The sequence below is a fragment of the Wyeomyia smithii genome, chromosome 2 (assembly GCF_029784165.1).
Source record: "Wyeomyia smithii strain HCP4-BCI-WySm-NY-G18 chromosome 2, ASM2978416v1, whole genome shotgun sequence".
NCBI lineage: Eukaryota > Metazoa > Arthropoda > Insecta > Diptera > Culicidae > Wyeomyia > Wyeomyia smithii.
This window is the reverse complement of record NC_073695.1, coordinates 210,594,935-210,610,868: the sequence shown is the minus strand read 5'-3', so window position 1 is coordinate 210,610,868 and position 15,934 is coordinate 210,594,935. Positions and strand designations below refer to the sequence as shown.

The 15,934-nt window shown below is 42.6% G+C and overlaps 1 protein-coding gene across 4 annotated transcripts in view; it reads right to left on the bottom strand.

Annotated features, from left to right (window-relative positions):
• Positions 1-1,650: 1,650 nt before the first annotated feature.
• Positions 1,651-15,934, bottom strand: part of LOC129723715 (sphingomyelin phosphodiesterase) — a 51,379-nt gene continuing 37,095 nt past the window's right edge. For 2 of the 4 annotated variants that reach the window (XM_055678091.1, XM_055678092.1), the window contains 6 exons: positions 5,265-5,434; positions 3,678-5,207; positions 3,515-3,624; positions 3,271-3,455; positions 3,027-3,209; positions 2,332-2,685 (listed from right to left, as the gene is read on the bottom strand). In XM_055678091.1, coding sequence (XP_055534066.1) covers positions 2,526-2,685; positions 3,027-3,209; positions 3,271-3,455; positions 3,515-3,624; positions 3,678-5,207; positions 5,265-5,328 — 2,232 coding nt within the window. In that variant the 5' untranslated portion in view covers positions 5,329-5,434 and the 3' untranslated portion in view covers positions 2,332-2,525. The other 2 variants (XM_055678093.1, XM_055678094.1) reach the window with 2 other exon arrangements.

Genomic DNA, 15,934 nt, shown 5'->3' with positions numbered 1-15,934 from the left:
CTGTGTTCTCCATTAGCTATGCAAGCTAAATATTCTGCAGCGTACGATGGTAACTGTTGCTGCCGTATGCAGAATGAAGGTAACATGTTCCGCAGTGCCTGGAAGTTGACTCGTATGCAGCTCTCGTTTCTCAATATCGCGTACCTTTAATAGCTGAACTGCACTCGCTATTGTGTAACAAACTGAACTGAAGCTGAGTTTTCTACACGTAGTCTTTTGTATCGAGTTGAGAGTAGATTTTTGTCATTAGGGCGTGGCCACGCAGCTTAGAGAAAGAAAAACAAACCAAAACACTTTGTTGAGTCAAAATATGTAGGCAGTGGAATTTATTTCGTCCCTGTTATTGTTTATCTGTGCTCGGAAAGTAAGCCAATAACGAGGGAAATGTATGGGAAAGCTTGACCTTGGAACTTTTCAACTTTTTCCACTATTAAGCAGTAAAGCAACAATGTTGAACTTTATATCAAACAATTGTTACACATTTTATCTATCCACCGACGTATAAATGACTAAGATGCATTAAGTCGTTCGCTTGCTATAATCGTTTGAAATCTAACGCAACATTTGCCAGTTTCATTTTCAATTTCACAAAGTGTAATCTAGTATAGAAAACAAAGACGTAGTCCTGTTGAGAAAAACTATACCGTCTACAAAATTATTTCCCGTATCCTGTTGGAACGATTGAAACCTTTGCAGGAAACTTTTATTGACGAATTCCAAACTCACCATCTGTTCTTCTACCTCAGGGCCAGGAGTACGATTTTATTAAGAGCTATAAGTTATGGCGGTTCATGCTCGAACATTGTTTCCCAACCATACCGATTGAACTGATTGGTGCTACACTTGGGTATATCACATCAAGCATTAGCGTAACCGGTGATAAATTGAACGCTTTAATGACCTTACATGGTTTGGTGATGGGATATCAAACATTGCACTGAAAGGTACTATAATTGGCTGACGTTCAACGAATCATTACGAGGTTTTATATGATCCTAGGAATGTGTGCTGCAGGGGTGATTGATGAGGAATCATTTGAAGTAGTCGACGAATTTATAGTGGGTATATTTGTGACGTGCAACAATGAGTTTAGCCATGAGATAAAGAGACGGATAGCGGCCGCAAATAGGACCTTCTACCTGACAACTAGCACTCTATCAAACACTGGTTCTTCTGGTGGCCCTCTATGCCCATGAAGCATGGAGACAGAAAGAGACTGATCGGCGAACTCTTGATGTTTTTGAGCTCAGAATCTTGCGGTCAATTCCTGGCGGCAAACTATAAAATGGTGTACATCATGAAGTGAGCCAGGCTTAGAAATCGGCGGACTAGTCAAGTGGATAAAGGCTTCAGTGGGCTGGGCATTTAGCTAGAATGCCGGAGGAACGATCAACAAAGGCTATATTTAGCAGGAATCCTGATAGAGGCCGCCGACTTCGGGGTAGACCCCGTACTCGTTGGATGCGTGGTGATTGGAGGATAGCACTAATTCCGTTTTTGTAAACTATTGAGGTATTCACAATTTCTAGAGAAGTATAGGCTGAACCTAGAGCTAGGAGCTCTTCATCTTTTAGTTTTGGATCACTAAAGGTTAAAAAAATCTGTGATATTCTTATTTACGGAGTCACCAAGATTCACGAACGTCCATTGTACAATAGTAATAATTTATTTTGGTAAAACTCAAATTAAATATTTACATTTTTTGCGGTTGGATGCATTGTTTTCAGTTGACTTTGTAGTTTACTGCTAAAACACTTAAGCAACTCGTGTGCAAAAGTGTAGTGGCTCAACCGTAATTGTAACTCCACATGTTTTTTCCTCTTCTAACTTCGACTTCACGTTTCTTGGTATATCAATTATTTTATCTCATGATTCTCTACTAGTTGCGACAATTCGCTTATCACAATCTGTTCAGTGTGTATTTTTTTATAGCGTCCCATGGATGAACTATCAAGTATCGATGAACACTTTTATAATCAATGGCATTTTGGCGTCATATTCCACTTCTGAGTGCTTTTCTTCGGAAATTTTCTTTTTTTTACTCCTAAATGTAGACTGAGACTGCAAGTGGCGAGTTCTGTCTGCGCGAGTCTCAAAGTCTTCTCGGAAACTATTGCTTGCTGATGAGTTATCTTTTGTCCAAGATTTTTTTTGTGGTTTCTAATATCAATTAGGAGGTAATGCTGGCTTCCTTGTATGCTGCGGCTGCTGCTGCTGCTTGTGGTACGTGGGTGGTAGCGTGCTATTCAACGGGTGGGAAGCCCGTCAACGTGTCATCGCTTGCGCCAGAAAATCCGCGTTATACCCGATAGTGCGTATGATAACCTAGGAGAATCAGCAGTATTCTACAATGTGCTTCGATGTTGTATGAAGAGTTAATATTTACCATATACCAGTGATGAACAATCAAAAGCAATTGATATAAACAGTAAGCGGGTAATAGGACTCTTAAGGCTAGAAAAATTTATTGTAGCAATAATATATACAGCTAATGTGCTTTACATTTATTGATGAAACATAGATTTCTAAAATTGTATCTTAATCTTTAGGTGAACGCTTGGTTCCACGTGATTTGTCACCTGAGCTACCGCTTCCAATAGCTCGTGTTGCTCCGTGTCAGTTGCTGCAATTTTGCCAACATCACCATCACCACATGCACCATTTAGAGGATGCTTTTGCCCTATGCTGTAAATATCGAACCATCACCACAAATTTAGTTTTTTTTTCACTCGTAAGCGCGAAGATCGAATTGAAAACCATCAATCTTATCATAAATTCGGTTTCACAAGGGGGAAAAGCTTCGCAGTCAAACATTAAAGCGTTGACTAGACAAAGACTCCAACTGACACCAATTGTAAGCTGTTCCACCATGGCCGCGAATGGACACGCGTATGATTAATTCATTTTTTTCGGTTTTAATTTTCAATATTGTGTGATTTTTAACAGGTGAGGCAGAAAAAGGTGCTTTGCGTTAGTATGAACTAAATGTGCGCTCAGGTTAGAAATGCTTTTTATAGTTTACGTACGAAGAAGTGATCGAGCTGAAGATCCACTCCTTCCAGCCTTTGTTGTTTTCGTCGATCTTGGCCTCGACGTCCTCGCAGAAGTACTTCCGGTCGTGGCTTCGCCCACTCTTGGCGTCGCACAGTATCCGTTTGCGGCACTCGTAGTCGCATTCCGGCCGGACCGGGGAGTTCTTCCAGTAGTGTCTACGCAGGTACGAGTTTTAGGATGAGAAATCTGTCAAATATAAAAGCAATTGGCACTCACTTGTAGTATAGATCAAACAGCTCCTTGCTATCAGTCATGTTGTTGATCAGCACGTCCCAATCGACCGGTCGGAGACCTCGCATAGCGTAAGCCGCTCGAGTTGAGTACAGTTTGTACCAGATCGGATAATCATAGAGGTTGGCTTCCTTCAGATTCATTATCCACGATTCATGATCAACTACCAACTGCAAAAGACGAGGTTTTAATTTACCAACACCAACTTTTCTTCAGCTCACAAACAAACCCTAGTGGTATCGTCATGATCACCATCAATGTAATAGATTCTATAGCCTGGATTAAGATCATTGTACGGAGTCACCGAAGGACCGATATAAGCGATGCTGGTCGCTCTACCTAAAATTAAATAGTGTTAGGCACTGCCGCTATAAGCAACGACAAACACTCACTCAAGTCGTGCGGATCGTAGAACACCTCAAACTCATCGAAATGAGTATGGCCGAAAAATTGCGCCACGATAGTGCTCTCGTAGCGGGACACAATTTTGTAGTAGTTTCTACTCCAAACCTTCAGGCAGTCGGAATGTCCGGGAGGGATGTGACCGATAACGTGCACCTTTTCATTAGCAAACTCGGCACTCTGTAGCTCGTAGATAAACCACTGCAGTTCCGTGGCCGGGTCGGTCGAGTTCAGCAGTAGCCACCAGTTTTTGTTGTTGCAGTAGTTCATATTCATCGAGATGATTCGATAGCCGGGTCTGACTAGTACCGAGTAGAATGCACCACGCCGAACGGTGTGCGATACACTTGCCGGAAGCCAACGACGCCACTGTATGTCCAATTCGTCGTACAACCAAGAAATCGAACTGTCCACCTGCTGCACGTAGGGCGGAGGAAAACTATTCACGGGAGCACTCTCATGGTTACCCAGTGCCGGGAAGATAGGTATTCCGGGGAATTTCTCCGACATCTGTTTTACGGTTTCCTTGAGAACCTTAAGATTTTCTTCCTTCGTTTGATTCCACACGTCGTGTGGGGGAAGATCTCCGGTCCAGATGATAAAATCAATATCCGAATGCGTCTCGGCAATATGGTTCAACATGTGATCAACCGTCCGCTGTGGCGTGTCACACTTTCGATAGTCTCCCCACTTGCCAGCTGCTCCGTTCGGGGTTGTAGGTCTACCGTTAGTTAAACGACAGCACAAGGGTTCATTGCAGTCGGCATTCGAACCTTCCGCGTAATACGGGTCGTAGTGAGTATCGGACAGATGAAGCACCTTAAATACAGGAGCAGCCTCCTTCGGAAGCGCCAGCTCTCGCACCTCTGGCTTCTGAACGGGGGGAAAATCCACCTCCCACTCGTGGTACGGGTTGTAGATGTCACCACAGGGATCCCCGATGATGAAACTGCAAATCTCATCCGGCCCGATTGTAACCCGTTTCAGTACATAGATAACCTCTACACCGAAGAGCTGACTGACACCTTCACACACGCGCGGCGATTGAATCTTCAAGTTCACGCAGTACTGATAGATCGTCTTGATGATCTCCTCTTTGCTTTTACCGGTTTTGATGTAATGCTGAAGCAGACCAGCTCCCGCTTTGCAAGCCGTGCAAGACACTTGTGACATCACGCTAGTTTCCAGTTCAAAAGCCACTTGCTGCAGGTTGAAGTACTTGATGGTCTTCGTGAGCAGTGGCGGCAGATGGGATTCTTCTTTGTTGTGATAGAACAGTGTTCGGGCGGTGGCATTTTCCTTGATCTGAATCAACTGCTTGAGGAGCTTCTCGTCGTGATTGTCGGAATCAATTACATGATAGCTCGTTGGGGGTAATTGGTGGTCATTGTGCTGATTTTGCAGCAGCGGCTGAACGCTTCGCGGTATCGATTGTATGTTCCAAGTGTCTTCCGGTTGCTGCCATTCCACCTGCGGTCGTCGTTGATTGGGGCCTGAGGCGCTGAAGAGGAATGGATGTGCTAAAATTGGTAATTAAAATTAGCTTGCAAAGCACATTTCAAGTAATTTCAACTTACACTGAGTAATTCGTAGTAGCTCCAGAAGAAATACCAGAACGATCGGAAAGTAATACTGACTCATTTTGCACTGGCTGCTTCTGGCAGCATGAGGAGTGGAACGGATTACGTGCGCTTTGTGAGTGATGGACCCGCGAAGCTGCCACCAGACCAGCGCGTCGGTTACGAGTCTGGAACAAAGAAAACAGGAAAAATTAGCTGCATGTTGCGAGAGCGGCTTACGAGCGGGCCTCTCGTAAGAGAGCTCGTGAGTTCATGTCTTTCGGTCTTCAAACACGTGCTTGAAAGTGAAAATGCTGTGCGAATGGAACTCGATCATGGACCAGGAAGAAAGAGATTCCCGATCGCATTGGATGGTGCACGCATTCAACTCTGCTCGCAAACCGGTCTTAGGAAGCGAGGCGGAAGTGCGAGCCGCCGACTGTCGCCACCTGATGGCTTGTCAAACAGTTAAAAGCAAGACGGATCGCGGCGAGAAAGTTCCTGCTCGAGTCAGCGAAGCGCATCTTCAACATTGTAATTATCATTTTCCGAGAGTTTGAGAAAAAGTGAATCGAGCGTAATTGCGACGGCTGAAATGACTGCAACTTGTGACCTTAATGTTAAACTGGTCTTAACGACAAACGAGTTTGCGTGGTTGATTGCCATTTCGAGTTCGGCGGAAAAATGAAACATTTCGCCGCAACGTAACACAGCATCAGCGGTCGATTCCATCCCGATTGGCGCGATCGCGATTGGATGGAATGACAGTTTTCCGCTACATCAGCTTGCATAATAGTTCGAACTGCGTTGTTGTGTTATTTTTTCTACAGTAGCGACTGGGCAGTGCTGTTTAATTGAAGGCACAATTGGGCGTGACTCAGGTCAACGGGAGTGGCACGGAGGGAACAGAGGGGCGATTAGCTTTTTATTGTGAAGCACCTTTCGATCAATCTGACAACTATCAAATGCTAGCACATCTGATCGGCGTTGTACTAACGTTAATAACATGTAACACTCTTTATCGGGAAAAAATCGAAAACTTGAACACAACTCTAATTCTAATGGAAGAGTGATCAGGAAGCATATACTGATGTATAGATTAGTAGATATTGTTAAGCTATATTTTTAATTAGGGGAACCATGTTTTGTCGTGAAAATCATTATTATTACATTGGTAGAAGCTGCATTTTTATAATTTTCAGCCAAATTGTCCCATTTAAAATTTTATTAATAAATCAAAATTTGTTTTCATTTTTACCTTTGTTTTTTAAATGGTTTTTGAATAGAATCGAAGATATGAAGTCTTTTGGTAGTTTTATTGTAAAGACGTATATGTACATTGATATATGTAACACTACTCGGCAGTGGTGAAATTAAAGCTCATTTTGGTTACAAAATTGTGAGGAAAAGTCAAAAAAATATTCTCAAAAATACCGGCCCATAATTTAATGCTATTTTTAACTTAAGTCATAAAATTTCACATTTTTCTCTTTTAATTTGTTGGTTAATTTCAATATTCGAAAATATTATCAGTTGTAGAGCAGTGCCCCCAGGGATTGGATTCAAAGTGTTTCGGCGGCTATTTTTTTTTAGATACTATTCGCCCTTTAGTGCTGAAAGTTTCATCTCTATACGTGAAGTTTGAAGACAGTTATGCTAAACGGAAGGTGGAGAAAGAAAAAAATAATTCTGCAAACTCACGTCGAGAATCCGACGTAGTCCGCTCTGAAAATCTCAAAAACACTGAAGTTTGCCAAATCAGTTGTGTATGCTTAAACGTTTACGAAGATTGATTACCGTGATCTGGAAGGTTCAGAGTAAGCGTTGCAGTGGGGCATACGATCAGCAGCTGAACTGAAAGGTATTGAGAGCAATAAAGGTAAACCCAGGACTCTCGGTTAGGGATATTGCCAAAAATGTAGTACTGTTCGGAGGATTCGTCTACAAAGAGGCTACAGGTTTTCCGTACCTGTGAGCAACCTAACAGGACGCTTGAACGAAACCTAATGGCTAAAACACGGGCTCGAAAGCTGTACCAGAAAGTTCTGACGAAGTACAAAGGACGCTGATTATGGACGATAAATGATGGATTTTGGAAGTTTCAGCTCGTCACAGTACGAGATTCCTCCTCAAGTTCAAATTTGTTTCCACTGATAAATTTGCACGGAACTAAGAATTTGCATCTGTGGGATGAAAACCAAGATGTTTATCACGAACAAGACGATGGACTCATTCGTTGTTTTGCTTTCGTCTCGATTAGATGCAAATTGTTCATCTCCGTTTGAGTTCGCAAAATTACAATACACGAGTTATCGTACGGGTGTTTTTTTTTGTCAATTAGTTCTTGTGCTGCGCGATAACAATAGCCTGCAGAATATCGGCGGAAACATCTTCTACACGTGTAGAGGATACGGCCACTGTGTCGCAACACGAAGCTGGATCGTCATTGTTTGTTCTGCGGAGACGCTCGATTAATCCTACTATCAGCCGTGAGGTCGTGACTTAGACGTTCATTGAAGTATTCACTTTCGAATTTTTATCATTATTATTAATATTATTATTGTTATTGTTATTATTATAATTATTATTATTATTATTATTATTATTATTATTATTATTATTATTATTACTATTATTATTATTATTATTATTATTATTATTATTATTATTATTATAATTACTATTGTTATTAGTATTAGTATTACTGCCTTTTTTTATTTTGATCCATTGTAGTTTGAAAAATTGTTTTTAAAATTTAATAGCAACTACTTGACCCCCACCACATTCAAATATTTATCGTTTGAGTGCAGTAGAGCGTAACGCTCCCGCAAAATGGACGACATGCAGGTGCAACTATTCCTGGATGTGGAAACAAATGGGGAAGAGATTGAGATCTCCCCCATCAATTCCCCTCTACCTTCCCCGCTACATAGCCTCGTACCAAGGGTAACGGCAACACGGGTGAAAGCTTACCCAGATGCTTCGAAAGGTCCGTTCGTAGTTTACTTCAGGCCTATAAAGAAGCCTCTAAATATTATTCAAATCGGCAAGGACCTGGCAAAACAGTTTTCGGACGAAACCGAAATTACAAAGGTTAGACCGAACAAACTGCGAGTTGTTGTGAGTAGCTTGAAGCAAGCAAACGCAATTGCTAGCTACGAGCTCTTCACGTGAGAGTACCGCGTGTACATCCCTGCCAAGGACGTGGAGATCGACGGTGTGGTTACCGAAGAAAGCCTCACGGTCGATGACATTTTGCGTCACGGGGTTGGCTGCTTCAAGAGCCCCCTGATTCAAGAAGTAAAGATACTGGATGTCAAGCAATTGCATTCAGTATCCATCGAAGAAGGGAAGAAGAAATTCTTCCCTTCGGATTCCTTCCGTGTAACATTCGCCGGATCCGCACTGCCGAACTACATCTCTTTGGACAGGGTTCGTCTGCCTGTACGCCTGTTCGTACCGCGGGTCATGCATTGCCAAAACTGCAAGCAGTTAGGTCATACAGCCACCTACTGCTGCAACAAGGCACGCTGCAGCAAGTGCGCAGGCAATCATGCTGAGACCGCTTACAGTGAGAATACTGAAAAGTGTCTTTACTGCGAGGGAACTCGGCATGACCTTTCGGCGTGTCCCGCGTACAAACAGGAAGGAAAAAATTAAGCGTTCTCTCAAGGAACGATCAAAGCGCTCTTTTGCAGAAATGCTGAAGAGTGCAGAGCCACCCTCGACAGGAAACATCTTTTCCTTTTTGCCAACCGATGAGGGTACATCTGACGATCCCGTCGAAGGGTGTTCTTATGCCATGCCAGAAGGATCTAGGAAGAGGAGAATGATCAACTCTCCTAATCTTTCTCGCAAAGGTCGCAAGATAACCCCTAGCGGAATGACCAATAAGCCAACACAAAAAGGAAGCGGTGAAGAAAAACCGAAGCAAGTACCTCCCGGTTTTAATTTCAAATCAAATCAGGAGTACCCACCGCTTCCTGGGGCACCAAAAACCCCTCGTGCACCCATTTCTCGATCAGAAGATAAAAAAAAACAGGGTTCATAAAATTTTCTGATATTGTGGACTGGATATTTAAAACATTCAACATACCAGATCCCCTACAAAATATTCTTCTTGCCCTTCTTCCTACAGTGAAAACCTTTTTGAAGCAACTAGCAGCAACTTGGCCCCTCATTTCAGCTATTATATCTTTCGATGACTAATACGGCGAAAGAGGTTAGGAATTTTATCACTGTATTACAGTGGAATTGCAGAAGTATCATCCCCGAATTCGATCTATTTACTCATTTAATAAATACATACAATTGTGACTCATTTGCGCTCTGTGAAACCTTTCTCAATTCAAACGATCAACTCAATTTCCACGATTTTAACATTATTCGTCGAGATCGAGACTCACACGGTGGAGGGGTACTTCTAGGGAATCAAAAGTGCTATTCCTTCTTCAGAATCGACCTCCCCTCGATTTCGAATATTGAAGTCGTTGCCATTCAAACGAATATGAATTGAAAAGAGCTATGCCTTGTTTCGTTATCCCGTTATCCCAACCGATTTTCTTTAATCTGTAACTTAATCGACGACTTCAATATGACACTTTTGAATACTGGGGAAGCGACACGTGTACCTAATCCTCCAGCACGCGAAAGCGTGCTTGACCTATCTCTTTGCTTGACATCACTAGCGTTAGATTGCCAGTGGAAAGTAATCAATGATCCCCACGGTAGTGATCACCTACCAATCGTTATCTCAATTGCTAACGGGTCAACTCCAACGGATCCAATCAATATTGCGTATGACCTCACACGTAGCATTGATTGGAAGTCCTATGAGACCATAATATCGCAAAGAATCGAGTCCCACGTGGAACTTCCTCCGGAGGAAGAATACGCGTTCCTTTCTAGCTTGATCATCAACGCCGCGACTCAAGCTCAGACGAAACCGATACCCGGGGTAACGGTTAGACGGCGCCCTCCCTCCAAGTGGTGGGACAAAGAGTGCTCAGACCTGTACGCGCGGAGGTCCTCGGTGTATTTGGCCTTCCGAGAACAAGGCACTATCGATTTGCTCCGAAAGTACGATGTACTGGATAGACAAATGAAGCAAAAAAACGCGGATACTGGCGGCGGTTTGTGAACGCGTTGTCGAGGGAAACAGCGATGAGCACTCTTTGGGATACCGCCAGGCGCATGCGGAATCGTAACGTTTCGAATGAGTCCGAGGAGTATTCAGATCGCTGGTTACTCGATTTCGCCAAAAAGGTCTGTCCGGACTCTGTCCCCGAACAGAAGACCTTTCGCGACGCGTTTTTAGTAGCTACGGAAGAGCCTCCATTCTCGATGTTGGAGTTTTCAATGGCTCTCCTCTCGTGCAACAATAAGGCACCAGGGTTGGATAGAATTAAATTCAACTTGTTGAAGAATCTACCCGACTCTGCAAAAAGACGCTTGTTGAACTTGTTCAACAAGTTCCTTGAGCTAAACATTGTTCCGCACGACTGGAGGGAGGTAAAAGTCATTGCTATTCAAAAACCCGGAAAACCCGCCTCTGATCACAATTCTTATGGGCCGATTGCTATGCTCTCTTGCCTCCGGAAATTAATGGAGAAAACGATCCTCTTACGGTTAGACAAATGGGTCGAAACAAATGGTTTACTTTCAGATACTCAATTTGGCTGTCGCCGGGGCAAAGGAACGAACGATTGCCTAGCGTTGCTTTCTACTGTAATTCAACTCGTCTTTGCTCGAAAAAAGCAAATGGCTTCTGCATTCTTGGACATTAAGGGGGCTTTTGACTCTGTCTCTGTTGAAGTTTTAACCGAGAAACTTCATCCGCAAGGACTTTCACCAAATTTGAATAATTTTTTGCTCAATTTGTTGTCAGAAAAGCATATGTATTTCTCACATGGTGATTCCACAACTTCCCGAATTAGTTACATGGGTCTTCCCCAGGGCTCATGTTTAAGCCCTCTCTTATATAATTTTTACGTCAATGACATCGATAAATGTCTTGCAAATTCATGCACGCTACGGCAACTTGCAGACGATAGCGTTGTATCCATTACTGGAAGCGAGGCTAACGATCTGCAAGGACCATTGCAAGATACCTTAGACAATTTGTCTGAATGGGCTCTTAAGCTGGGTATCGAATTCTCTCCGGAGAAAACTGAGCTGGTCGTTTTTTCTAGGACGCATAACCCAGCTCAGCTGCAGCTCCTACTAACGGGTAAAACGATCACTCAGGTTTTAGTCGCTAAATATCTCGGGGTCTGGTTCGACTCTAAATGCACCTGGGCTTGCCATATTAGGTATCTGACACGAAAATGCCAACAGAGGATTAATTTTCTTCGTACGATTACCGGAACCTGGTGGGGAGCCCACCCAGGAGACCTTCTGAGGCTTTAGCAAACAACGATATTGTCTGTAATTGAGTACGGGTGTTTCTGCTTCCGCTCCGCAGCAAACACACATTTGATCAAACTGGAACGAATACAATATAGTTTGCGTATTGCCTTAGGTTGCATGCAGTCGACCCATACGATGAGTCTTGAAGTGCTAGCGAGTATTCTTCCGTTGAAACATCGTTTTTGGAATCTCTCTTACCGGTTGCTAATTCGATGCACAGTTATGAACCCATTAGTAATTGAAAATTTCGAGAGGTTGGTCGACCTTCAATCTCAATCCAGATTTATGACTTTATATTTTGACTATATGGCTCAAGATATTAATCCTTCTTCATACGATTCCTCCAATGTCGCACTTTTAGATACTTCTAATAATGCTATATTCTTCGACACCACCATGAAAGAAGATATTATTGGTATCCCGGATCAATTGCGACAGCATGAGATCCCTAAGATTTTTTCCAATAAGTTCAAACTCGTTAGTTGTGATAAAATGTTTTACACTGACGGATCTAATCTAGATGAGTCCACTGGCTTCGGTGTTTTCCACGAAAATTTTACCGCCTCCTACAAACTCGATGCTCCTGCTTCCGTGTACGTCGCAGAACTTGCTGCCATTCAGTACTCTCTTGGAATCATCGAAACCCTGCCCATAGACCACTACTTCATCTTCACAGACAGTCTCAGTGCCATTGAGGCTCTGCGATCGATGAAGACTGTGAAGCACACCCCGTATTTCCTGGGGAAAATACGGCGGTTTTTAAGTGCTTTAACAGATAAAAATTACCGGGTTACCTTAAAGTGGGTCCCTTCTCATTGTTCCATTCCGGGCAATAAAAAGGCTGACGCTTTAGCTAAGGTGGGTGCTATTGATGGCGATATTTATAGTAGACCAATTGCTTATGATGAATTTTATAGCATTTTGCGTCAGAGAACCCTCAACAGTTGGCAATCATCATGGAACTCAGATGAACTGGGACGGTGGCTACATTCCATTTTTCCTAAGGTATCGACGCATGGTTCAAGGGGTTGGATGTAGGTCGGGACTTCATTCGCGTGATGTCCAGACTTATGTCCAATCACTATACGTTAAACACGCATCTCTTTCGAATAGGGCTTGTAGACAGTAATCGCTGCGTTTGTGGCGATGGCTAGCATGACATCGAGCATGTTGTTTGGTCGTGTACCGAATACTGTGGTGTTAGGTCTGAGCTTATAGATTCCCTTCGGGCCCGAGGAAAACAACCGAACGTACCCGTTAGAGACATTCTGGGAAGCGGTGATCTCCAGTACATGACACAGCTATACGTGTTTATAAAAAATGCTGGCATTAAAATTTGATTTCTTTTATCTATTTGCTAGAATACAATTTCTGTCACAAACTGAAAGAGAATGATACACCCGGCTGGAGACACTAAAACGAAGACTCGGCATCTCTATGTTTACGCAGACACCTCAGACCAAAACTGCTCAAATAGAACATCACCGGTTAACCACGTACAAATGAGTACATTCTGTAATATAAAATAGTTAAAAACAATATTGTAACACCCCCCCTCTCACCTTAAATCCCCACTAGCTCGTAGTCGGCCGCGAGATATAAAAATTGTGCCTCCCTTTTTTCCCTGCTAATTTAGAATTTAAAAAAATGTACTTGGCTCAGTTAAACATAAATTGTATCGTGCCGTGTCAAATAAACTATTTAAAAAATTTGAAAACTAAGACGATGGACTCAACAGTATACAAGTAAGAGTACCTAAAACATCGAGCTCTGCCGTTTATTAGGGTTTGTTTCATTCAGAATTTGGCCGCATATAATTTCCGATTTCTCCATGACGAAATAACGTACAAAATTGGTAAAAATAAGTTATTGCTGGTTTTTTTTAAACTATAAGAAAAACTACCATCGTCAATCAAAATACAGCTGTTGTACTTTGTTGGGACTTGCTCGTATAGCTTTCTTGATCGGGTTTTGGCAACCAGGTTCTGTTTCAGCGTCCTGTTGGGTTGTTTGCTGGCATGATACGACCGTAATTCCTCACACATACAGATATGACGAACTGTACAATGTGCTGCATTGAACCTTTTCGCCAAATAATGGAGGGAGATTCCAAAATTATTCCGAACTGCCCTAACAACCTTCGCTCGTAGTTTCCGGTCCAATGTTCCACTTCTATATTTGGTTTGTTCAGCGCGATCCACCGTCAAAGGATTCCGGTAACTTTTGAGCATGGTATTAACAGTCGATTTCGGTAGTTTGCGAGCCTTGTCGATCATTCCTCCTACCCATGTTGGGTTTTCAACGTAGGTGTGCACAATTTTCTCTCGTCCCTCGCGTTCCATCTTGGATAACTTTCCAACGCGTGTGCCAATCCTGACGAAATTTTCACTACTAAGTAGCGGAACCTTCCAGATCAAAACGCTGTCATTAGTTTCTCGGAACGACAACTAGAGGCGCTGAAGTGAATAAAAGGAAACGGCCAAATACCAAGTTGAACAAACCTTAAGGCACACAGAGATCCTTTTAGTTTTGTTGTTTTTCTGCTTTTGGGACTCCAAATAATTCTAAGTTTATCGGAAGTAGATTGGTTTTGTCTCTGCTTGGCGCATTGCGTTTCAAATTTGTATGAAGATTTGCATGAAAAAACCTTTTTTTTGCATTTTTATTCTGGAGAGCTCCAAATGGCCTAGACCATGCGTTTTATAACTTCAAAAGGTAGGTTTTTTGATGCTTAACAACTTTGCAAAAGACACTAAGGCGCTAGAATGTCCCTGAAAATGCTAAAGCTCTTCAGAGTTGGGTATGTCGAATTGAATGCTGAAAATCATGTTTTCGGCCAACACTAAGATTTCTATCATAATAGTTAACCTCTGCAATATGTTGTAGATCCTACCTGCGTGTAAAATATTGACCTAATTTTTTTGCTTAATCCATGGCAGTAATCCGGTGGAGAAATAACAGTCGTTTAACGAAGCCAGCCAGAAAAGTCTGTTGTTCGAAGTCATCCATCTGCAAGACTTCAAAGAAGAAGGGAATTGTATGTAGAAAGAAAACCAGATCCCCCGGGTACACTGACTATCAAATTTAAACCGTGAGATTACATTGCCGCTAGATGACTCGGAAATACAGCGGAAAGTCTCTCATTCCGGGTGATGAAAGCTACTTTGCCCTATAAAAGTTCGAAATGCACGGAAACGACCGATTCTGCACTGAAGACAGATCCACTACTCCTTCAAAAGTGGTGTGCAAGTTCAAGCACAAGTTTGACTCGAAGGCTATGTTGTACATCGCAATATCCGGATTTCGAAACTGGGGCTCAAACCAAGCGGTATCTGTTATTAAACAGGGAAAGCACCAGAAAAAGTATTCAAATGAAATGCTAATTTCGTTTATTTGAAAACATCATTCGGATGGAGAATAAGTGTTTTGGCCAGGCTTCGAAAAAAGACTGCGGTGTGACACTATACTGACGACAGTTCTCTCTTTCTACTCTAAAAGTCAATTGCAACAATTGCAATCAAACAGGACAATTGCGGGGCTAGCGCTACAATCCTACTGACACTAACAGTCTCTCCCGAGTCGAGACTCGAGTCCACGACGACTGGCTTGTTAGGCCAGCATCGTACCTCGAGATCAGCTGGGAAAGTTTTCCAACGACATATTGTTATGTTATATTTTGAAATGCCATCTGACAATTTTTGTCTTAATGAATAAAGTTAACAACTAGAGACGATTAACAATAAATTATTAGCGAATCCACAGGCGACTTGAAAAGGTGTTGATGGGTTCGTTTAATTCGAACAGTTCTGCAACCACGTTGAACCTCGTAGACATAAACCTAATCGCATCATACTGGCCGTACCGACTATACCCTGCCTCCAAGTTCAAAAGCTGACGTCTTCGCAGATTCCTTTCTGCAGCGTAGAGATTCAATTCCGCGAGAAATAGCGGGGATATCAATTTCATTTTTCAGGACCTTCGCAATAAAGATAATTTGTGCGTTAGATCTTCTTCTCTCCATCGTCTCAATCCCCAATAACATTCAGCGGTGCTCATAAGGGGGCAACCTCGTAGCGTCATGCCAAGGAAGATGCCTTAGTGCCATATGCACCAAACCTTGTTGAACGGACACCAAGCGACAACCGCTAAAAACCAGTACAAAGCTTTCATGCACAGTGGATCGCGGAATCCATCGGCAATTCTAAAAATAAATCCCAGTTGCGTGTTGGCTCTAGAAATGACATCTTCGTAGTGTGCCCGAAATGTAAGCTAACTATCCA